Source organism: Lissotriton vulgaris, chromosome 3_1 (assembly GCF_964263255.1).
Source record: "Lissotriton vulgaris chromosome 3_1, aLisVul1.2, whole genome shotgun sequence".
In the NCBI taxonomy this organism is placed as follows: domain Eukaryota; kingdom Metazoa; phylum Chordata; class Amphibia; order Caudata; family Salamandridae; genus Lissotriton; species Lissotriton vulgaris.
In genome coordinates, this window is record NC_141689.1 from 1,256,309,111 (window position 1) to 1,256,333,971 (window position 24,861).

At 44.5% G+C, this 24,861-nt stretch overlaps 1 protein-coding gene across 2 annotated transcripts in view; it reads left to right on the forward strand.

The window, feature by feature from the left end:
* NAAA (N-acylethanolamine acid amidase) overlaps window positions 1-24,861 on the forward strand; it is a 393,144-nt gene that overhangs the window by 69,159 nt on the left and 299,124 nt on the right. For both annotated transcript variants that reach the window (XM_086961778.1, XM_086961779.1), the window contains exon 2: window positions 1,493-1,660. In XM_086961778.1, the coding sequence (XP_086817904.1) occupies window positions 1,493-1,660 (168 nt within the window). The remainder of the gene's footprint in view (window positions 1-1,492; window positions 1,661-24,861) is intronic.

The window sequence follows — 24,861 nt, forward strand, 5'->3', positions numbered from 1 at the left end:
TTTTTAAAACGATCAAAAATTTATAGTACAGAGATATCCTTTGAGACTAGTGGCCTCGGTCATAACACTGCAAACATTTCAGGGGCAGTGACTGGAACAGAAAATGATGTCTTCAAAACTTGCCACTCAGTAGCCAAACTAGCTTGTCTATTAGGCACTGGAGTAGCAGAAAATGATTCCCAATGTGCTACAGGAAGAGGTGTTTGAGATGCATGCAGTTTATCAGTCCTATTTCTTAAATATACTTCTTATTGTTGGACCCTTTGGTTTTCCTGCTTGGTTTCTGTAAAATCTTTAAGTATGTTTTCCTACATTTAAATATATAAGCAAGGGCGAAAGCTCCAGAATCCATGTCACAAATGTAGAACTAAATAGTAAACTTCCCAATCTGAAATCCTATTGTAAGGCAATCCATGAAAAACGATATTTTGTAAAAGGTTGGTTTAAAAAGCTACTTTGTAGTACTTGATGGTGGCATCCCTTTTGATGGTAGAAATGTGCCATGTTAGAGAATAGCTGTACTACAACCAGCATGGTGCATTGATGCCTTGGCCGGAGGATACATCAGTAATATATTCCTTAGAAAAGGAATAGATTAGGACTGCACGTTTTGCATTTAATTTTCACATACTGTTCTACTTTGAGATGTCACTTATGCCTTCCCTGTGGGAGCAAGTAATCCAGTGGATCATTGACAGCTTGTCCACCTGAATTTTCACCTGCCACTAATCAGAGAGACAAACCATGAAGACTCTGCGTTAAGGGGAACAAGAAGAGAAAAGACCACTAGCTGGCATAGACATTAAGGACCCGATGTAGGTAATCCCAGATTACCGATTCTTAAATACCGAATCATACCGATTCGGTATTTAAGAACTGGCAATCGGGATGTAGGTCATTTTACCGATTTAATTACTGAATCGGTATGATTCGGTAATTACCGACCGGTATTTGCCTTCCTACATCCGGCCCTAAGTTTGCTGACGTTGTGTCAATAAATGTAACGATAAAATAAAACACATGTAGCCACACCGCTATTAATAATTAGTAATTGGCAAAGCTGATATGTCTGTTTATTTTATTGGGCTGTGTCTGTGTTTAAAAGCATTAACGGGTAAACATTGAACTCTTAAAGAAAAGGAACATGTCGTTTTGACAAGTATAATTTGCAAAGTGTCCTTGGAGACTCCTGATTCAAAAACTGCTTAAAGAGGTATCTTGATATACCTTGGGTAGAAAAGCCAACTGCCTGGTTCACCTTTTATCTACTCCTATACAGCGTATGCAGATTTCATTTAATGTAATGGTGTCATCTTTAAAATTCAAGTTAGACATGTTTACAACAGTATTGTCCAATCGTATTTATATGTACATGCAAAAGCCTCCATGCCTCCATAAAACCCTTGTGATGGCTTAGTTTTACCATCAATGGTTTGAGATGTCATTTGTGCGACACCAAACCCTAACAAAGCACTGTTTTGTTTCTTTCCAGCTCTCTGGTGCCAAAATGGGTCCAGGTTCTAATTCGTCCTCTTGCTGACCTGGAAGTGGAGCTCTTACTTCGTGAGCCCTACGCCGACGAATTGAAAGGGATGGCCAAATCTATTGGTGTCAGTGTTGGAGATGCGCTCCTCCTTAATCTTTTCTATGAAGCTAGTGCGTAAGTGCCTGTTGGAATTCTGCAATGTAGGAAGTAGGAACACTTGTAAGCTTGAACGTTATCAGATTGTAAAAAAAAAAATATTGTACATTTAATTCTAAAAAGTAAAGTCCAACTGCATTCAACAGATGTTAGTATTACATGGTTTAATATAAATACATTCAACTATTACATAGACCTATTTTAAATGCAAAGCACGGAGGCTCGCTAAGAGACCGCATGCTTTCAGATATGGGTACAAGGCTACTCTTTATTCTGTATATATTCGCCTGTAAATCACACCGCTATGCAATAGCAGAATCCTGCATTTTTATTGGCTTCTAGCCAGCCATATCTGGAAGGGGATTCATGGTTAGAAACTAAGACTGAACGTGTAAGTCACTAGAGACGATAAGGGACCCCGGTTTACATAATTCATGTTTTGTAAGTTTAATTCTATGAAATCTTACGTTTCAGCGCTTCTCATGAACTCCGCTCTTGCAAAAACGGTGAACAATTTGGAGGTTTGTTTGACTCTGTCTTCTCTGTGGCTTCTCGAATAGAGGTAAAAATAAAAACAAGATTTTTCCATGTGAAATAGATGCAGAACCTTTGTACCAGCACCTCAGACATTTGTACCAGCACCTCCAGATAAACACCTGTGTAACCCATCAGATAAAATCAGTAAATGCAGAACATAACGATGACGCACCCTGAGCAACAACAAACCTCTACAATGATAACTGTGCAAACAACTTCCATAGAATTCCATAGAATTTGCTTATCAACAACACCATCCAGTGAACTTTAAACAAATGGGTGCCCTGGAAATGAAAAGTACCCAGTAACAGATGCTGCTCCAATGTCATCAACAACCTGAGATCTTCTCCAAGCCAGTGAGATGACACCTAGGGCCTAATCTAGGGTTTTTTCAGAATGCTACTTATTCACAAACGGGATGGACATCCTGTCTGCCTTATTAAGGGTGCCATTGCATATAATATATCTATATTAAGTTGAATGGAATATCTATCACAAGCGTCTGCCTTGTGAAGGGTGCCATAGCATATAATGCACCTATAATAAGTTTAATGGGCTATTCGTCATGTTTGTGTTGGATTAACCCACCAAACTCTAAAATCATGCTCTTAGTTTTTACTAAGGATGTACCTTGGACAGCCAGAAAGGAAGAAACCATACATGGGCTGTATCCCAACATGAATCTAATATTGCGTCTGGTGCAATGATATTTTTCGTTAATATTATTGAGAGCAAGCACACACCAAGGATCTTGGCAATGCTGTTTAAAAGAACAAGTGCTACTGGCCTATAGCTTAATATAGATGTAACCCCATTTTTAAGGCTCTTCTCAACTATGTGATCAGTTTGTAGTTATAGATCCACAGATGGTGTTCCATATTTGAGCAACCTGAACGGAAATTGACTTGCCTCCAATGAAAGCTGTTCTTGTAGATGAAACAGCTAGATGCATGGTGACAGTGGAACGAACGGCCCAACCGGGATTGTAGAGTAGGCATTTACCTTCTAGAAAAGAAGGCTGTGTTTCATACACAGCCCTACGCGCTAGGCGTAGAGATTTATGTTTCACCAGTTACGGAAGTGGGAGCCAATGCAGGTCAAGCTGAGCCTGGGCCAGATGGTAGTTGGTCACTTTTCTTCAGCTGTTCCATTTTTAATTGACTGACGTTTGTGCATTGTGTGTGTGATCAAGCATTGGAGGAGCTTATTTAATACGTGGATGTGGAAACTCCGGATTTTGACATAGCTTTTATCTGGTGTTAAGGCGGGTGTAGGATCAGTCCTGAGCCCTAGAATATTTACTGCCTGAAAATGCACAGGAGAAGGGTAGTAGGGCTACATGCAAACATTGCTAGACCATAAAGAGGACTTTGTTGTGAAACATCAACTTGTCAATTTCCACACAAGCAGACATGAAAATCATCTAGCATGAGATAAACGCCTCCCTTGACATTCAGCCCAAGCTGGGTGTAATCAGCATATATGGAACAGCTGTGAATGAAGGGCTGTACCAGGCGAGGCCTTATTACTAATTAGATGATAGAAAAAAAGGGAGGATAGGGCAGAGCCCTAAAGGACTCCACATAATAGTGGACACCATGAAGATGTGAATGGAGGAGCTGGCACTCCTCAGTGTTGCTCCAAAAATATATAATCCACACCAGTACAGTGTTCTTAAGGGCAGTTGTCTAGTTGCGAGTTGGTATTGTAGATTGCACCGCAATCTAATAAGACCAACATAGTTACATAACCGAGCACAAATGGTCTCAGGCTTCTTGCCTATTGTCTACAGGCTTCATGTTATTGGTGGGATTTGTTCTTGACCTCAGCTTACTTTTACAATTGGATCACAAGCACGCTCTACCATCATTTAAAGCGAAGGGGGCTTTGAGATGAATCAGTGATTAACACAGCCTATTTAGAAGGCGGGAACTGGTCAACTGTTTTGCAATACATTTGCTTCACAATACAGAACCTTAACCTAACTCTGGAAATAAAGATTTCAACTTTTTTTAGCCATTTTCCAACAGTTGAAGCTGCTGTTGATTGAGCGTATAAAAGAAAAAAGGAAGACTGAGACCTAGAAGATTACGGTCTGTAGTGTATTGATATTTGGAGCAGGTTCCACTGATCCACCACGGTCTCTCTAACATCCTTGTTGGACCTGGCCCTTTCCTCAGGGTTATCCTCAAACATTTTGCCTTCCTTCTCCTATTTTTCTGACCCTCTTTTCGTTGGCTTTATGACACTGGGCACTTTGCCACTGCTGACATGTGCTTAAGTGCATATGCTTTCGTCCTAAAACGTAATATTTTGTCTCTCGATGATTGGCCTATTTGATTTACTAGTAAATCCCTAGTACAGTGCACTGTGCATGCCTAGGGCCTATAAATCAAATGGTACTAGTGAGCCTGCAACACTGATTGTGCCACGCACATCAGTAGCCCTTCAAGCCTGGCTCAGGCCTGCCACCGCAGTGTCTGTGAGTGCAGTTTTGAAGTGCCATTTCAACCTTTTATCACATGGTATAGGGAAGCCGCATGGGCAGAGTGAAGTGTATTTAAAAGGTAAGACATGTACTGTTGTGTTTAACATGTCCAGGCCTGCCAAGTATCACGTATCAGGTGCATTTCAGTGTGGTGTTCCGCATCACCGCACTGAAATGCATTGTCACGCATTTTAATGCCACTGTCTCTCTCCTGTACCAGTTCTGTCAAGTAACTGGCGTGGCCGCCACGCCAGGCTGCTAGTGTGCATGCCTGTGACACCTGCAACCGGCCGGCTCTGCTCAGCCCTGGCATTTGCTCCCCGCAGACTTGCCAGCCCGGGCTCTGCCACCGTCATGCTCAGTAACACTAAACGGTATAGTTATCTTGTGCACTATCTGTGCTTCTACGATGTATCTAATAGCCAGGCCTGCTGCATTGAAATTCCCTCCCGACAGCGGAGTCACTGGCACTCGCTACAGCCAGGCCTGACGTCACCCGGCTGGAGGTAGTCCTGTGCCCACTACTGAAACCTGGGTCGGGCCTGCCCTGAGCTGTGTTTGTGCGAATGTGACTGTGGCAGGCGCAGTTATCTGGGGTTGGCACGCGAGTGTTGCTGTTTGTGGTAACTTGAACTGGTGCTACCCCTAGTCGGTGACCTCTCCTACCTTTGGCTCCCAGAGGTTTTCACAGGTCGGTCGTGACTGTGGCTGCTTTATCTGATCATAGCTACTGCTGCGAGATTTAGCCCAGGCCGGCTGCGTTGGCATCACCTGACGGACGCAACAATAATCACACAGTGGGATCCATGTGATTTGCTTACAGGAAGTAGTCACTGTCTGAGTGAGGGGCGAGTGGCAGTTATGGTTCTTTGTGAGCCACTGCATGTGCTGCCAGTTTGGTGGCATTCTGAAAGACTTGTCTGTGAGTATTATTCGTGGCTGATATGTTCTTCTTGATTTATGAATTAATAGCTTTAATTTAATTTAGCAGCTTGCAAGTAGACGTCACCTGCTCAACTCGGACTTGGTGCCAAGACGGGCTGGGCTCAGCTGACTTACTGTTATGATTAGCAGCTGAGTTGACCCCGCAGCCCACAGGTGCCGTCTGTAATGTGGCCTATGGTTCCTTGCATCAGTAAAATAAATAAATCCAGGATGGCCCCTTCACTGTTGCTGAGTGTTTCAGCAATTCAGGTGCTACCCCCTGTGTCACTCCAGTGACCTTTCAGCAGCAGGGCTTTGGGCATTCTGAATGCCGTAGGATCATTATGAATGCACACTGGCATGACCTGTGTGCAGTTTTTTCTATATTCTCTAGCACCAGAATGGGTCTGCTAGTGCCTCTCAAGTCGATCGACTTGACACACTCTTCGTGTCAACAATTAATAATACTATTGTGGCAATAATGTCCCAACATAACAGATACCAAGGGGGGCGGACTAGGCCCCTACACGTGCAGGCTGTGGCAGGATGATTTCAATGAACTTCTGCTCAGGACCCCAGGAATTGTTGCTGCCCCCCCGCAGCACAGTTAAATTAGGACAACACTTATCTGACCTCGACAAATGCTGCTGTGGGTCCAGGTTCTGTCCAGTCAGTGAGTCTGAGAACAGGTGCTGTCAGAGTGTCTTTTAAAGGCACACAGAACTTCTTCCAAAGCTCTTCCCACCGTCCGCCACGTGATTCAGACTTCAATCTCAACTACACTACAACTGCTCAATCTGCAGCCAGTGAGTGTGCCAGGGACTCACAGAGACACTTCAGCAACACCACATCAGTAGAAGAGTTCTTTCCCCAGCTAGGTGCAGCAGTAGGTAGAATTGTTGTGCCTCAGAGACTTCTGTAAGCAAGTCAAAAACTAAAGCTGTTGTAATTACATGTATCTGGTCAAAGGTCGGAAATTTGTCAACTGGCAGTTCGCTCTGCATGTTCTATCGCAGGGGATTAATATCCCTGCTGCAGAGAACGCCACTCTACTATGCAAATCGCAAACATGCTTATGAGAATCGCTTTGAGTTACTTAATGCTATGTTAGTGCTCTTCCATTTCTAGTGCTGTACAGCAGTTTCAAGATCTTAGAGTTCCTTGTTGCTCAAATGGGTGTAACTTCTGATATTTATGTGTTTCCCCGTCTTCATTACTTGATTGTGATCGAGAGAAAGTGCCACTCATAGTCATTGAAATGTTATTTACACTGACATTATAAAAATGTCACACATAGCAATCTGAAACCTTGGCAGCTATGCATGTCTCAGTAGTGAAATACTGCTAATTGTGTTCATTACTACGGTAGGGCCTATCTCTCCTGTAGTTGAGAATGAGAGCAGCCTTGTAACATCTTACAAGTGAATCTTCCCATTGGGAATAGATGGAAAATAGAAGCTTCGTGTCTATGGACTCAACATTTAAAAATACATGTTTTAGTAAAGTTGGTTTTTAAATTGCAGGTCTGAGAATGCCACTTTTAGATTCTGGCATTTTCTTGTGTAATCATTCTGTGCCTCTGCCTCTCTGCTGAATACATGTCTGGTTAGGATGACAGTTTGGCTTTTTGTGCATTCACTCTAGACCTTCACACAAAGGGAGCTGAGGTGTGCCCGGCATTTCCTGAAGGCCCATCACCCGACTGATGGGCCCTCTGAACTAGAGTGGTGGAAGGAGTTGTTACTGACACCAAAATAGGGCTGTGCCTGTCCTCACACTAAGAAGTCTCCACCCCCTGTATTGTGTCTGGAGACAAGGCAGGGTCTTGCGCACTACAAAGACTTTTCTTTGAAGTTTGCCGACTTCAGAGGCTGAAATGAGTATACGTACTGGACCTGTGACCCCCATATCTTCAGAATACGCCTTTTGTAGTGTTTTTACTGTGTTACTGTGTGTGTTTTTACAAAAACTTTACACATTGCCTCCAAGATAAGTCTGACTTCTCGTGTCATGTTACCAAGGGTGTGAGCAGGTGTTATCTTAGCTGTGTGACCCCTTACCCTATCTAGAATGAGGGTCGCTACTTTGACAGGGTGCAAACTGTAGGAGAGTAGGGTCTGCTTCCTATGGTCACCCCCACTTTTTGCTGTGATTCTCTTGTTTTTCGACTTTAGTGTGGCTGTGGGCCTGTTAATCAGACCCACAGCCCAGCTGTTTTCTCTCTAAATTGATACCATGTACTTTAGGTACATAGCAGATTGGATATTGGGTCACCTTTGTGAGCCGCTGTATAGTGTACCATAGATAACCAGGGCATAGGTGCATCCAAGGCCTACCAGGGGCTGCAGCATGTATTATGCCACCCCTGGCTGGCCATCTAAAGTGACACCACAGGCTTATCACTCAGCTTGGTTAAAGTGGTGTAATCACCCCTTACTTAGATATAGTATATCTATATCTACCTTATATATAGACACATAGTAACCTATAAGTCACTCCTATGACAGGCCTTAACATTCCTGGAGGCAGAGTGCTTGGTTTTATGTGAGAGGGTGCCCTAGCATGAGCGAGCTGAGCCCCTCTGCAGCTTAAGGAACCATCTCCTTATAGTTGGTCTATGATATAGCCATACCATATACTCTTAAGTGCATTATAATCCTCGCGGTTAATCCTAACTTTGGTTTGGCTTTATCAAAACATATTGTGTAAGGTGTCAAACACTTTGGAATACTATCCCCCCGCCAGTTCTGGCGGCAGGGGTAGCATTCCACCCTTCTAGAGGGAGAAGACATGTAGTTACTGCTTTACCCGGTTAAAGTTAAAGAGAACCTCAGCATCACAAAATGGATGCTGCTCCCACAAGACACGAGTCTGACCTCCTGCTGCTGGACGAAACTCCGGCAAGGGAGGCCTGGACAATAGGTTTCCTGTCAGGGGATGTGCTAGCACCATCCCCAGACAGTCTGTAGTGTATTGGGGCAGGGTGGGTTGAATGGAAAGATAAAAAAAATACAAGAGTTCCCTTTTTCCAGTTGTAAGTGACAGAACAAACTACCCTCGTAGTCTTTCTGTCAGGTCGTATTTTACGATAGCCTATGAGTATAATCAAGTTAGGGTCCCATACCACAAAGTAACAAATTTACAAATAGTATCTTCAATATAGATAATTTCCTTTCCCTACTTCAAAATTCGTAATTGTAAATAGTTTCAAAACTGCATCAATAATAAACAAAGGATAATAATCAGGTAAAGAGAGGTTTTACAATTTATATAAAAGGTTTATTATCACAAAAAAAATTTTTTTTACATTCAATAGTATTCCATAAAAACAGCTAATCACATATACTTTATTAAAAACATGATGTTACATTTCTTTTTGTTAAAAAAAGGTTATTTCAAGAAAAAGCACAAAAAACTGTCGACGCCGCGTTTCGGTGACTAGGTTGATCACCTTCTTCAGGACAATGCTTTTTAAAGTTGAAACAACTTTTTTATTAATACATTTCTTGTTTCGGTTCAACTATATTGGCCTTAAGTTGTGGTACCGGAACTTTGCTAGGGCACCAATCGTTCAAGGGCCAGACTTTATATATATCCTCTGCTCCTAGTGTGTTATGATTGTTTTCAGTTGATGTTAACTCTAGTCAACTGAATTAAATGAACCTAGAGACTGTAGGTTATTGATTGTCTCTATTAAGCTGCATTCCCCTTCTATGTTCTTTCTATTTCCTCACGAGTGATTCTTGGAGGGCTCAAGCTTGTTGGGCTTAAAATCTTTTAAGGGCTGGTTGTGGTCCAGGGTTTAATTTACTTTGAGCTGTGTACTGATGTGGACCCTCTTATCTGTGGTTGGTTTGCATCTTTGGTTGGCCTGATTTTATATTTTCAGGAGATTTTGTGAGTTTTCTGAGAAGCAGCTTCCACAACCGATACTGTTATGAAAGGCAGCTGCTGGCTTGTCAGGCCTTGCTGAAAACTGGAGAGTCAAACTCGTCCTTTAAACTTGCGAATCACAGCCCATGCTTTCAGACCACCATCCTCAACTTCTGCAGGCCACCTTCTCTCCATTCCCATAAAAGTCCAACATTGACAGTGGTAGTCTCCCCAACAATTTGAAGAGCAGCTGTTACGGGCTAGCCTCAGAACTATCGCCAAAATTCAGACATCTCTGGGAGCTGCAGAGCCAAAGTGCTGAACCTAACTGATTGAAGTATGTTAGGCCTGGTTGAGAACCAGGACACCAGCACGCACTACTCAATTTACGATTTGATCGTTAATGCATTTATTTCGAATTTCATCAATGAGTTAACTTAAATCAGCATAACATTTATATCCATGCTACATTTGTTTTAGAATACATGTAAATTAATCAGCATATTCATGACTGTCATTTACTGTACATTTATACATCACAGTGACAATACATTTAATTCCACCCAATGCATTTCGGGGCGCGAGCCCCTTCGTCAGGGGTCTGTAGATGTAAAAGAGAAATGGGAAGAAAAATTAAAATAAAGGAATCTTATTACTAATGATGCACTGTCATTAATAAGGGTAGGTAATTGAGCTGTTTATGTTTCTTACCGCAAACTAGATGCAACGGTGATACAAGTTACATTTCTGAAAGAAGATCAGAAAGATCTGTGGATAAGGGAGAACTGTGTGTAAATATGATGGTTTGCTATAGGCATTTTGATGCGTTCATAAGCATTGAATTGGAGGATTAGAATTACCTGTGTACTTGATTTGAAAGAGTCTGCGAAAATAGCAAAGTAATGAAAGGTGGGGTTAGGGATGAAGAAACGAACTATTTACATGAACAACAAACATGAAGTTGAACTGGTCATAACGTTAGTAAATGTATAAATGTCCTCACCTTATGTATGCTGACTTTAACGTGGGGAGCCTATGTGGAAATAATTGTGAATTGTAATCAGAGGTCGGCACATATAACAATGATGGCAGAAAACGAAAACTCCAAAAAATATCGGAGTTTACCTGTGAGTCCTAATAGTGGCGCTTCAGACTCAGCGGGTGCTCAACAAGGCGTAGAGACCTGCCAAGAAAGATGTCAAAATAATGTATTTTAAGATCCTGGCCAACGTGCAGACTAATGGGATCGCGTTGCGAATGAAAAGCTAAGCGCGAGGTTCGAAAGCGAGCCTTACCGGAGTAGAGTGTAGGAGAATCCCGTCTTCGCGTATTGACTAACGTGCGGGAACAAACGATTAGTCCTTCTTTTAATGAGAACTTGGACTGCATATGATAATGGAAGACGGACTGAAGTACGAAGAGACGGGCTGTAGGGAGTGGATTGTTTGTAATACAATGCCAACGTGTGAGAAGTAAAAGCCTATAAAGGAACTAGCGGCTGATTAATAAAGACTATTTGAAAGTGAGTTCCGTCAAATAGCGTATGGGGCTTGTGTGCATGAAAAGACTAGCGCTCTGGCGCTTGCATATAACGCCATCTTGGAATGGTGTCTTGAAAAACGAAATAAGTTCAGATGCACGAGACTATGCTAAAAGATTGGGGGAATATTATACGAAAATAGTGGAGAACGGCTATGCCGGGAAACAAAGGAAAAAAGGAAGAGAAAGGACGAGAATATATCGCTGATGTGAGGATTCAAATTAATAGGTGCTTATTATTTAGGCGTATCGTTATCATTTGTGCCTTGGTTAACAGCAACTACTGTTGATTCAATACAGTGTTTATCAAATAGCTCCTGCCTATTTACATTCTATGACAAAGAATCATGCTCCATCTGAGTAGACTATATTCCTGTATTTGTGTGAGGAGGATGGTGTTGTGGAGACATGAAAAACAGCGGCTAGTGAATAACTAAAGGAAGGGCTAGAGCAAGGGTCATAGTTAACAAATAGCTACTGTTGATTGAAGATAGTGGATAGCAAATATTTCCTGCCTATTTACAATCTAAAACAAGGAATCAAGCTTCATCTAGGTGGACTATCATCCTATATTGAATGAAGGGGATGGGGTGGTGGAAACGTAAAAGGTGACTATAAGAGGCGGTGACTGGTGAGTAGATATGGGAAGGGCCATGTTAAGGGTGTGTGTTGCTGTACGTAAAAGATACATGGTTTAGAGTATTATTAGGAAATGTGAAGGTTTGCGGTCGCTTAAGTTGAAATACCTATAAGAAACATAGCAGATCCAGTTTATCATTCAAACCCTTCGGGGTAAGGGTTTGCAGTCGTCGAATCCAAAAAGTTTCTCTTTGAATGAGGATTTTAGCATTATCGATGCCCAGTCTTTGAGGAACAATTTCAATGATTTGAAATCTCAATTGGGCAATGGAATGCCCTGCTTCAATCCAATGTTTAGCAAGAGGTGCAGTCAAATTCTTGTTGCGGATGCGACTCTTATGTTCTGTCAGCCTGAGTTTCAATTTTCGATCTGTTTTGCCGACATATAATAATCCGCAAGGGCATTTGATGGAGTAAACCACATGCTCCGAGTTGCAATTTGTTGTGTGCCTCAACTGTATTTTTTCACCCGTACGCGGGTGTAGTAGGGTATCTCCTAGGATAACGTTGCAGTTTTTGCAATTGTAGCACTTCTGGGTTCCCTTGTGAATCTTTTGGAATGTCGTTTCGTCAATGTTGGGTTTATTCAATAGTTCTTTGAGGTTCTGCGACCTTTTATAAGCAAACAATGGTTTGTCTTGGAAAAGTGTTTCGAAATCTTTTTCGGCTGTTATGATTTCCCATCTTTTGCAGATTATTCTTTGAATGTCTTTTGAAGCAGATGAATACTTTGACACGAATACCATTCTTTTGTTATCGGTTTTCATTTTCTTTTGTAGCAAGTTTTGTCTTGGTGTACTTTTCACTTTTTCAAGATGAGTCTCGAGCAATTTATCAGGGTAGCCCCTATCTAGGTATCTCATTGATGAAATTCGAAATAAATGCATTAACGATCAAATCGTAAATTGAGTAGTGCGTGCTGGTGTCCTGGTTCTCAACCAGGCCTAACATACTTCATACGTCATACGTCATAGTTTGCAGGCTACATACCAACACGGCACACATATCGAATTAACGCTCTCAAACTGATCATAAAGAGTGCAGTTGCCCTTCTACATTCAGAACCTAACTGATTGAGCACACCTCCCAAATCCTGGATCATAACCACACCATTTCCAGCCCTCAGGACTCCTACACAAAATGGAGTGTGATGACTCCCCCCTCACAAGCACATGCAGACTACACAACCTAGAGGAATGCCATATCAGGGCACTGTGACCACAGAAGTTAACACAAGTGACATCAGCTCTACAAGCAAGTCACTGCAGCCACGAAAACCACTAGTGCGATACTAGTGCGAGCAACCAAGATGTCCCACCTGTGCAAAAAGGACATCCGGCCAGAGACTGCAGTCTCATGTGAAAAGTGCTTTAATGCCCTTTGACCAGGTTGGTGCTCAAAAATCCTCGACAAAAAAATAGATTAGAAACCAGAGCAACACAACCCTCCCCCAACTAAATGTCAAATACTTGCAGATGAGACTGGCAGTGAATAAAGGACGTCTTCTTAACCGAGGCAGCCAGACTTGCCAGTAAAAAACATATTAGTTGAAGTAAATCCTAGAATTGATCAGTATCAATAAGGTAAGCACTTATAAATCATTAATGTGAGCGTGCAAAGACATCACTTCCATAGTGGTGCAATGACCGCCAAAGACATGATTACACACTACCAAAGCCACATAGCTCACTGAGCACCTTGGGAGGGCAAAGATCATGCCCACTTAAAGCTTGTGACTCTGCAGCCACATTCCAGATAGGGTGTGTAATGTTTGTGCTTCTTAGTGAGATGCATTCACAAACTATTTCCAAATCACGCTGCCATGTGTGTGGGTGGTGCAGTGTTTACACACACACTAATTGTGACCTTTAGAGTAGCTCACTACTTGCAATAACATTCTGGTGTGTCCATGGGGACATATACCAGGGAAATATTTTCTGTGGCTACAATATCATTATCCTGCAAGATGGGTGAGTTTACAAAACTGAGGTATTCTGTTTGACCTCTCCTCCCAGATACTCACTACAGTGATGTTGAAGACTGGCACGGTCCATTCACACCACCACAGTTCAGATTTCACTATTGTATCAAGTTATCCATCCATCTTCCCCAGATACTTCTGGATTACTAAATCCACTTTTACAGCCTCCGTATACAAGTTCATGCGATCACACCAATTGTGCAGTTGTGGTGTCTCTTGCGCACCCCACAATCTTCCATTGACCCGCTTGGCAACGGATTGAGTGATGCATCATCACCCCAAGCCCCAATTCATGTCAGTCGTGCTGTCAGGTCAACTGAGGACTTATTTGTTTCTGACAAGCTCTCCCCCACTTTACCCCGGAAGACCCTAATCCAGGGACGGTCCCATAGTGTGTGCAAATGTGAGCACTCATCCCCTCAGCCTCTCAATCATTTGCTCTGCATAATCCTGCCAAAGTGTACTTGTGTGCACATGAGGTAAACACTGTGTGGGATCCTAAGTTGAACCTATCTGAATCTGGGGTGTATGGCCACTTCCTAGGAAAACCTACATACTTCGCCCTTGTCCGCGTCCTCAATTACAGTGGTCCTGTATGCCACTTGAGTCAAGCTATTCTGGCTGATGAGGGCTGAAAGCCCGAAACCGGTCCTAAGATGCTTGTTTCCAGTCCAGGGAGGACCTGCTCTGGCAGTTCGGGCTGGTCTTTTCCCATTGGGCTCAGGGTCAAGGTCAAGACTGATTTGCATATGGCTGGGTCCAAACTGGAATAGCATGGTGAGCAAAAAAACGATGGATTTAGGCCCAGATCTCTGTACTGGGGTGAATGTATGACATTGTTCTGCATTCTGTCCATCAACTGTTCTTTTTGCATTTGGTAAAATATTATCCTGCAAGATGGGCGAGTTTACAAAAGTGAGGCATTCTGTTTGACATCTCCTCCCAGATACTCACTCCAGTGATGTTGAAGACTGGCACGGTCCATTCACACCACCACAGTTCAGATTTCACTGTTGCGTCAAGCTATCCCTCTATTTTTTCCAGATATTTCTGGATTACTAAATCCACTTTTACAGCCTCCATATACAAGTTCATGCTATCACACCAAGAGTGCAGTTGTGGTGTCTCTTGCGCACCCCACAATCTTCCACGGACCCGCTTGGCAACGGATTGAGTGATGCATAATCACCCCAAGCCCCAATTCATGCCAGTCGTGCTGTCAGATCAACTGAGGACTTATTTGTTTCTGACAAGCTCTCCCCCACTTTACCCCGGAAGACCCTAATCCAGGGACGGTCCTATAGTGTGTGCAAATGTGAGCACTCATCCCCTCAGCCTCTCAATGATTTGCTCCGCAATATCCTGCCAAAGTGTACTAGTGTGCACATGAGGTGAACACTGTGGGGGATCCTTAGTTGAACCTGTCTGAATCTGGGTCATATGGCCACTTCCTTAGGAAAACCTACATACTTCTTCCCTGTCCGCGTCTTCAATTACAGCAATATCCCTCTCCCATCTCACCCTACTTAGCGTGTTAGGCGTGTTAAAGAGTAGTATTGTATAGACTTTGGATATCACCTTCCTTGACAGAGGACATCACCAAAATGAGGCCCTGCCAACATAGAAACAAGTTAGCCCTTATTTAGATTTAAATGGAAAGGGTGGCACTTTTTAAAATGTATTTTTATTTCCAGAAGACAAATCAATATGCTAGACTCTAGCACATCACTTTGTCTTTTGTGCTCCTAAAGCATGCTGTCTTTTTGTCGGCGTACGCCGGTGCCTAAATTAAGGCCACTGATTGTCTATATTATCAAGATGTTACATCCCGTCCCTGTCCCAGACATTTCTGACATTAGCTATACCTAGGGTACTCCTCTTCCTGAAGCTGGATATGTTCCCCATCTCCCATTGCAGAACGCTGTTCTACAGGACGGGGGTCCTCAGTAATCTTTCTCTCCCAATCAATATTTTTGAGCCTTCTTCGAGATGCTAACAACCACTGCTCAAGGCCTTGGGAGATCCTCCTACCTCATCACACTGTGTAAGCCTCTGATGCATTCTTTGGCCCTCGTGGCTTGCCTCTCTATACAGAGAGATGCTTCCTGTTTTGAAGTGGATGCCCAATCATTTATGACCACCAATCGTGAAGCCCAACAATATATCCTCTGATCAGTGAGGGCGCTGCACCTATCGTAAACTCTTCTCAGTGCTATTTTAGTTAGGCCTCCATCCAAAAGCCGTCTCTCCTTCTAACGAAGTCCTTCATATTAAAGAGTGCTTTGTTTTACACAACGTACAAACATCTAGATAGAGAGGTACAGTGAGACACAACTGTTTGAAAGGGTTACCACACTGACATTAGAATATTGACAAACCGGGCTTCATCTTTTGTGACATAAATGTCCAAGTATTGAAAACCATCCTTCACCCCCTGAAGGGGGCGCTCCCATGGATGGGAGGGAGCCCACATCGTTAGTGGATCTAGAGCTGATCTCCCCAATTAATTTTAAACCCTGAATCCCTCCTTAAATTCCTAATATCTGTTGCTGTCTCTGAGATCGTAGAGTCCCAGTCTGCCACGTACAACAGGAGGTCCTTCACGTTGAGGGAAGTTATAAACATCCCTTACATCAATCCACTTCGATTCGCTTTATGAATCCGGGTTACCATGGCCATTCCCAGGCCTGGTAGTGGACTGCCCACTAGACCACCATCTAGAGATGCCCAGGACATGCTCTGCAAGGTTACTGCATAAACACTTCTATAGGTCTACAGGAAACCTATTCGGGCCGAGGAACCTTCCGCTTTTAAGTTGAGTAATAGCCACTTGCATTTCTTCCAAGTGAACATCCGCTTCTAAGCCCCCCGGGTTCAGTTCTGGGATTGTCAATTTGCCCTTCAAACTCCCCGGTCTCTGACTCTTGATCCTCAGCTCTTGATTTTTACCCAGAGCAGCAGCAGGAGACTAACACCACTGCTCCTTGTCATAACCGCTGACCATAGCCCTGGTCGCATCCATGTTCTGCGTCAGCCACCTGTGTCCTCCATCACCTTACACAACCTCGCAAGTAATTTACTGTCTTTACTGCCCACCTCGTGAGATGAGGCTGTACACCTGGAAACGGACCCTAGCCTCACTCTTCGCTACATTGTGATAGTTGCCTCTCAAGAGCACCAAACTTCTTGTTAATTCATAACTTCAGTCACCAGAATGCCCTTAGCATCCAATCCGCATTGAGGAGCGTCAGCTGTGAAAGCCTCCCTCCCAGCTGCATCTGGCTCACTCATCAGCATCTCTGGGACTTTCCTTTTCCGATGTGGATTGAGCCCAGTGCAACATTTACTTGACTGAGTGAACTAGATGGGCATCAGTGTTCATGATTTTATCTCTGTCCTGCTCACAACATGTATCTTTCATCAACGACCAAGCACTAACTGGATACATTCTTTGGCTTTTTCCAGCAGCACCCAGCCTGTTGACGTGCAACTTTCCCCCTGACATTCAGCTATACTGTTTTGTTCAGATTCATTGTTCACTCCTTTTTAATATTCATGACAACTTGCTTTTAATATAAGGCTGTATACCAGAGCGCGGTTTTCCTGTCTCTACGAGATGTAAATATCTAATGATGCTCTTTCCAAAATTAATATTTTTTAAGTATTAGTCTCTGAAGGCGGAAAGGCTGAGGTGGATAATTTCACCCCTAAACCATGCACGGCCTTCATTTTGGGCCCAGGATGGGCACTAACATGGCGAGCCCCCAACAACCAGGCATACATACAGTAGTATATGTGTATTCCCGAATCCATGTGTAGGAGATTAGGGTCTGCTTTCCTATGGTCACCCCATTTTTTTGCTTTTTGCTTCACTGGTTTCCGACTTAATGTGGCTGTGGGCCTGCTAATCTGACCCACAGCCTGCTGTTCTTTCTCTAAATTCACATCCATGTACTTTAGGTACATAACCAATTGGACATTGGGTCACCTTATCAGCCCCTGTACAGTGTACTATAGGTACCCAGGGCTTAGGTGCATCCAAGGCCTACTAGGGGCTGCATCATATCTTTTGCCACCCCTGGCTGGCTAACCAAACTGTATGGTTAGGGGGTATTGCACTCAATTCCTTGAAAATTTTAAACTATTTGTGCGATATGTGTGCTGCACTAGATTAGTTCCTGCTGTACTCTTGTGTAACAATGAATGTGGCCTGGGATCGCTAGATCACCAGGACTCTAGTGCGCACAACTGAATAAAGTTTTTCAAAATGAAACAATTCAGGATACGTATTTGGGTTATACATATAAATGTGTTGTGTATCAATGATTTATGAAACGTATACAAAAAATGTATAATGTTTGCTTATTGTTTATGTACTGATTGAATTAATGTGATTATAATTGTGATTTACTAAACTCGTGATAATTCAAAAGGTGAAATACGTATCCTGAATTGTTTCATTTTGAAAAACTTTATTCAGTTGTGCGCACTAGAGTCCTGGTGATCTAGCGATCCCAGGCCACATTCATGGCTAACCAAACTGACACAACTGGCTGATCACTCAATTGGGGCAAGGTTGTGTAATCACCCCTTACTTAGATATAGTATACCTATATCTAAACCTATATCTGGACACATATACACCTATAAGTCACTCCTATGGTAGGCCTTATCAATCCTGGAGGTAGAGTGCTTGGTTTTATGTAAGATGGTGCTCTAGCATGAGCTGAGCCTGTCTGCAGCTGTCGGGACCAACTCCCTTCGTTGTTCTGGGCTATTGCCATACCATATACTCTTAAGTGCATTATAATCCTCGCGGTTACTTGCTAACTTTGGTTTGGCTTTATCAAAACATGTCGTGTAAGGTGTCATACGCTTTGGAATACTACACCCTTGCCAGTTCTGGCGACGGGGGTAACATTCCACCCTTTTAGAGGGAGAATACATGTTACTTTGCTTAAACATGGTTAAAATCTAACCAGAGCCCCAGCATCACAAAATGGATGCTGCTGCCACAGACACAAGTCTGGCCTCATGTTGCTGACAGAAACTCCGGCAGGGGAGGCCTGGGCAAATGGTATCCTGTCACAGGGAGGTGTTACACCACCCCAGACAGGAGATAGTGGATTGTAGCAGGGAGGGTTGAATGAAACTAAACACTGCCTGGGGCGCACAAGGCGTCCCATGCATAGCCCAGTTCAAACCGGTGCTGGGGCACTCCAGCCCCAGCTCTGGCACGAAACTGGACAAAGGGAAAGGGGTGTAACCACCCCCTTCCTGGGTCCCACCCATAAGAGGGACCTAGCAGGTGATCCAGCCCCTTGATTTGGAATAAAGTTAGGAGCTGTGCCAATGCAATTTAGATCATCCTGACTAAAACGTTGAAACGAAACTCTGGAGCCTTCAACATCCTACTCAACGTAGAAGACTGAGGAATCTCCCTTGTAGTCAAGGAGTGGCCACCCTGTGCAAGCAGGCACCATCAGCGCATCGAGACTTCCTTTGCCGTTGCTCCAGCCGGAGCTCTAACGACAGAGGCCAACAAGACCTGGACTCCCAGACTTCCAACAGCCCGATCCACAGTCCTAGCAAAGCTTAGACCCGTGGAGGCGATGAGAGACGTGGGACCGGCCATCTTGAAAGTCGACAAAGTGCTTCCAGCGCAGCTCCCGAGGCACCCTCGATGTTGTGCTTTGGGGTTTGAGAAGCCCCAGTCCCGAGCAGCCTGTGCTCCAAACTTCACCTCTCCACACTCTCCGAGTGCTGCGTGGGGCCCTTTTGCACTTTTCCTGCTCGGTGCGTTGTCCGGTCACTTGCCCGTTGACTAGTGGCCTCTGTGACGATGAAACCTCAAAACTACACTGCTGGTCTGGTTGCTCCAGACTGGCCCCAGCTCCACTGAAAAGGAGCCATCGATCTGACCTTCCCGGTCCGATCAAGAAGACAACTTCGAGTCCTGCGTGGGTTGCCTTTGCCAAGGCTTGGTGACTCCAAATCGAGTACCGACACCGCCGACAGTAAGAGCCTTTGTGGGACAGCTCGTGTTCACCAGCTGGTCATCCTCGATCCTTCCTGGTCCACGTGGCAGCGGAGACAAACACCTCGACATCACCTGATTAAATTGCCTGGTTCCTTCCTGGTTCCTCGCTGGTCACTGGCTAGTGACCTGAACTCTGTCCCCTCTGCTTTCAGGTACTCTACATCTTCGATCCACCCTTGGATCCAACCGGACTCTTCTCTCCTGGCCGCCTGCAGCATCTTTTCCTCCAGGCTCCATAGAACTTCACGACGAAACCCGACACACTTTGGCACCTATGCACCAGCTTCCAGTGGGTGAGGTAACGATATAACTCTGGTGCTCCTATAGTGGTTTTACACCTCTAGTGTCCTAGTTTTAAGTGGCTAAGTTCTAGTCCAGTCGGAAGTCTCCGAAACCTAACACTTTCTGATTTTTACGCACCATTGACTTGTATGGTAAACGCGGTTGCCTATAGACTGCATCCGTATCCTGTGGGCCTCTCCCGACCTAACCTTCGTTAGTCCAGTGTAGGCCCAGCGATTCCCTAGGCCCTAGGCCTATTCATTGTTCGTGACGTGGTACTTATACCACTTTCTTAATATATGGTTTGAGTGGCCACCCGGCCTATCCATAATTGTGCAGCTTATTGTATGTTATACTGTGTTCTTTGTTTAACGCTTGTGCTTCTGTGCTCATAAAGAGTTAAGGGGATTGTTCTAGAAATAAATACATATATTTTGTAATATATAACTTGCGTGGTGTCCTTTCATTTGGTATTTTAAAGGATTGCATATGGTAAAACAGCTGGCTTCACATGCCCTCTTGAGTTTAGCCTAAGACTGCTTTTGTCCATGCTATCATTAGGATAGCTGGTCTATAAGGTTGACTTACAACCAATCACCATAAGGGTCATTTGGACTGGTGCAAGGCGCTCACTAGAATAGTGAACACCATATACCAGGCCAACTTCTCACATTGGTGGCAGCGGTGGGATTTGAGCTTGCTATTGTTTTACCAATTGTAATCTTTAACAAATATCATTTGAAAGATCACATCAAGTACCTAGGTACATATAAACAAAGCTTAACATACTTAAGTTCTACTGAACTTATTGGTTGTAGACCAAAGGGCTTAGCATACCCTGACTACAACCTCTAGAGAGGTTCCAGTAGGAAAACAAATAATGTAGGTAAGTGCACCACTTACACCTAATTAGTCATGCCTGGCACAGGTGAACCCTCCAGTTCTCTACCTGTGGGTGACCCTCCCAAGGCACCATCCAGTTATGAAAAACTCAGCCACAAGGACTTGAGTGCCCTGTGCACTGCAAGGGGGCTGAAAAGGGGTCACAACCCCACCATCCCTATCCTCATAGCAATCCTAGATGAAGCTGATCTTGAGAAGGAGGCTGCAGCAGGTCCTTCAGGTAAGATAGGAGAGGGAAACCCACCTGATAATACTGATGCCCCAGAAGCTGAACCTGAAGAGGTAGACGATGATGAGGATGGATATGAGTCAGATGATCAGGGGGAGGATGGCCAGGTTCAAGTTAGAATATTGAACCAGGCCAACTTAAGCCTACATGGGAATGGAGAAGGGCCCCACCTTCCCAGGCCCAATAGTAGACTCAACCCTGGCAATAGAAGGGTTAGATCTCCTTACAGGGAATCTAACCAGTCTAATGCCTCCAGGGGATCTCAAAGGGGAATGACTTCCCCCCAGAGAAAAGAACATGAGGCTAGGATGAGAGCTGTCCAACTCCAGATTGAAAAGGAAGAGGTAGCCCTGGCCCAAGCTAAACTTGATTTAGCAAGGGAGCAAAAGTTAAGTGGATTAGATTCCACTGGTGGCAGCATTATCCCCAAGGATAAAGACAGGTCCTATGACAATAGAAACCTGAGTAAGATTGTGCCCCCCTACAGAGATGAGGATGACATCCACAAATGGATAACTGCTCTTGAGAGAGCCTGCATGGTACAACAGGTTCCTCAGGATCAGTGGGCAGCAATCTTGTGGCTCTCCTTTTCAGAAAAAGGGAGAGACAAGCCCCTCACTGTTAGACCTGAGGATGCTAAAAACTACTCTGTCCTGAAGAGTGCTCTAATTGAAGGGTTTGGCCTAACCACTGAGCAATACAGGTTGTTGTTCAGAGATACCCAAAAGACTCCGACTCAGGACTGGACTGAGTTTGTTGATTGTGCCACGAAGGCTCTGGAAGGTTGGTTGCTGGGAAGTAAAGTTACAGACTATACAGGATTGTACAATCTAATAATGAGAGAACAGATCCTTAATAATTGCCAGAACCAGTTGTTGCATCAGCACCTGATTGACTCAGATCTGACCTCTCCCCAAGAATTGGGAAAGAAGGCAGACAAATGGGTCAGAACCAGGGTTAAGCAGAAGCCCCAGAACCAAGGTGGTGATCAGAAGAAGGCAGACCAGAAGGGTGGAGATCAGAAACCAAAAGACCAGAAGTCTTCTTCAGGCCCCCAAAATAATACTAAAGAGGGGGGTCCCAAAATGGAAAGAAGAAGAAGAATGATGCCCAAAGAAACCTTGGTGTAATTACTGTAAGTCTGTTTCTCACTGGTTTAGTGAGTGCACTAAGAAAGGTGGAGCCCCTGCCACTGCAGCCTCTAAGGCAACTGCACCCCCTAGTACAGTCAGCAGTGGCAGCCCCCAAACTAAAGTGATAGTGGGGTTAACCATGGGTACTGAGATGGAGTCTGGCCTAGTCAGAGTTCCTACTCAGGCAGTCTTGATCTATGATGGGGACATGGACATGTCCCCTACTATGAGTCCCAGTACTCTGGGCAAGTACAGGCAGACGCCTTTGATTAATGGTAAAGTGGCTCAGGCCTACAGGGACACATGTGCCAGTGTCACAATGGTGACACCTAACTTTGTGGACCCTGGACAATTTATACTGGGTGATAATTACCTGGTGACCAATGCTAGCAATGTCACTACTCCCCATAGTGTGGCAGTTGTTAACTTCTCCTGGGAGGGGTAAATGGCCTCAAGGGAGTTGTGATAAGTGCAGACCTCCCAGTTGACTGTCTTTTGGGCAATGAACTAGAGGATTCAATGTGGTCAGAAGTGGAGTACAGGACTCATGCAGAGATGCTAGGTATTTCAGCACATGTCCTTGCTGTGACCAGGTCACAGGCCATAAAGGGCTTACCCAAACCTGTGCTGGATCTTGGAACAATATACAAAGCGCAACCCAAGAGAAAGAACAAGAGGGTTAAGGCAGTGCCTTCCCACTTGCCCCAGGTTGAGGATCAGTCCTCACAGGAGGCTGATTCTGTGATCCAAGAGGAGACTGTTCCTGAAGAGCTTGAACCTGATCAGGTTGACTTTCTGGGGACGGGGGGACCCTCAAAGGCAGATCTGGGGCAGGCTCAATTAACTTGCCCTTCTCTTGAACCCCTCAGACAGCAGGCTGATGCTGAGGCTGCCGGGAATGCTCAAGGTACCCATAGAGTGTATTAGGATGATGGGCTCCTTTATTCAGAGGCTAGAGACCCCAAGCCTGGTGCTGCCAGGAGGTTGGTCATATCTCTGCAATTTAGGGGCTTCCTTCTAACCTTGGCACATGATATTCCTTTAGCAGGACACTTAGGCCAGAACAAGACTTGGGACAGGCTTGTCCCTCACTTTCACTGGCCTCACATGTCAGAAGATACCAAGGAGTTTTGTCGCTTCTGTGTCACCTGCCAAGCCAGTGGCAAATTAGGTGGCACCACAACGGCTCCCCTTATACCACTACCTGTGGTGGGGGTACCCTTTGAAAGAGTGGGGATAGACATTGTTGGACCAATGGACCCCCAAACAGTATCTGGGCACAGATTTATACTGGTGGTAGTGGATCATGCCACCAGGTATCCAGAGGCAATTCCCATGAGGACCACAACAGCTCCTGTTGTGGCAAGGGCCCTACTTGGAGTTTTCTCCAGAGTGTGCTTTCCAAAGGAGGTTCTTTCAGACAGAGGTACCAACTTCATGTCTGGATATCTAAAAGAAATGTGGAAAGAGTGTGGTGTTAACTACAAGTTCACTACACCCTACCATCCACAGTGCAATGGGCTTGTTGAAAGATTCAACAAGACCCTAAAAGGAATGATAAAAGGGTTACCTGAAAAGCTTAGGTGAAGATGGGACATCCTTTTACTCTGCCTTCTCTTTGCTTACAGAGAGGTCCCACACAAGGGGGTTGGCTACAGCCCTTTTGAACTTTTGTTTGGGCATCCTGTAAGGGGTCCCTTGTGTCTTGGGAAGGAAGGATGGGAGTTACCTCTCAAAAAGCCTAAACTTGACATAGTGGAGTATGTACTTGGTCTCCGCTCCAGGATGGCTGAATACATGGAGAAAGCATCGAAAAACCTTGAGGCTAGCCAAGAACTCCAAAAAGCTTGGCATGACCAAAAGGCTGTGCTGACTGAGTACCAGCCAGGACAGAAGGTGTGGGTGTTGGAACCAGTGGCCCCAGCAGCTCTCCAAGACAAATGGTCTGGACCCCACACCATCATTGAGAAAAAGGTAGAGGTCACCTACTTGGTGGACCTTGGCACCCCTAGGAGCCCCCACAGGGTGCTCCATGTAAATAGATTGAAAGCATTTATTGACAGGGCAGACATGGGCTTGCTCATGGCTACAGATGGGGAGCAAGAGGAAGAGAGTGACCTCTCCCAGACTTGTTATCCCATAACCCTGATGATGGTTCAGTTGATGGTGTGGCCTTGGATGGCAGCCTCACTGACCAGCAGCAACAGGACTCCAGACAAGTTCTACAGTCTTTCAGACACATGTTTTCATTGACACCTAGTCAGACTAACTGGTGCACCCATGAGGTGGACGTGGTGACAGTCTGCCTGTGAAGAGTAAAATCTACAGGCAACCTGACCATGTCAGGGACTGTATAAAGACTGAGGTGCAGAAAATGCTTGAGCTTGGAGTAATTGAGCCATCAGAGAGCCCCTGGGCCAGCCCAGTAGTCCTTGTGCCAACACCTCATACCAAAGATGGAAAGAGAGAAATGAGGTTTTGTGTGGACTATAGAGGTTTCAATGCTGTCACTAGGACAGATGCTCACCCCATTCCAAGAGCAGATGAGCTCATTGATAAATTGGCTTCGGCCAAGTTTCTGAGCACATTTGATTTGACAGCTGGCTATTGGCAAATCAGGTTAGCTGAGGAGTCAAAGGCCAAAACAGCAT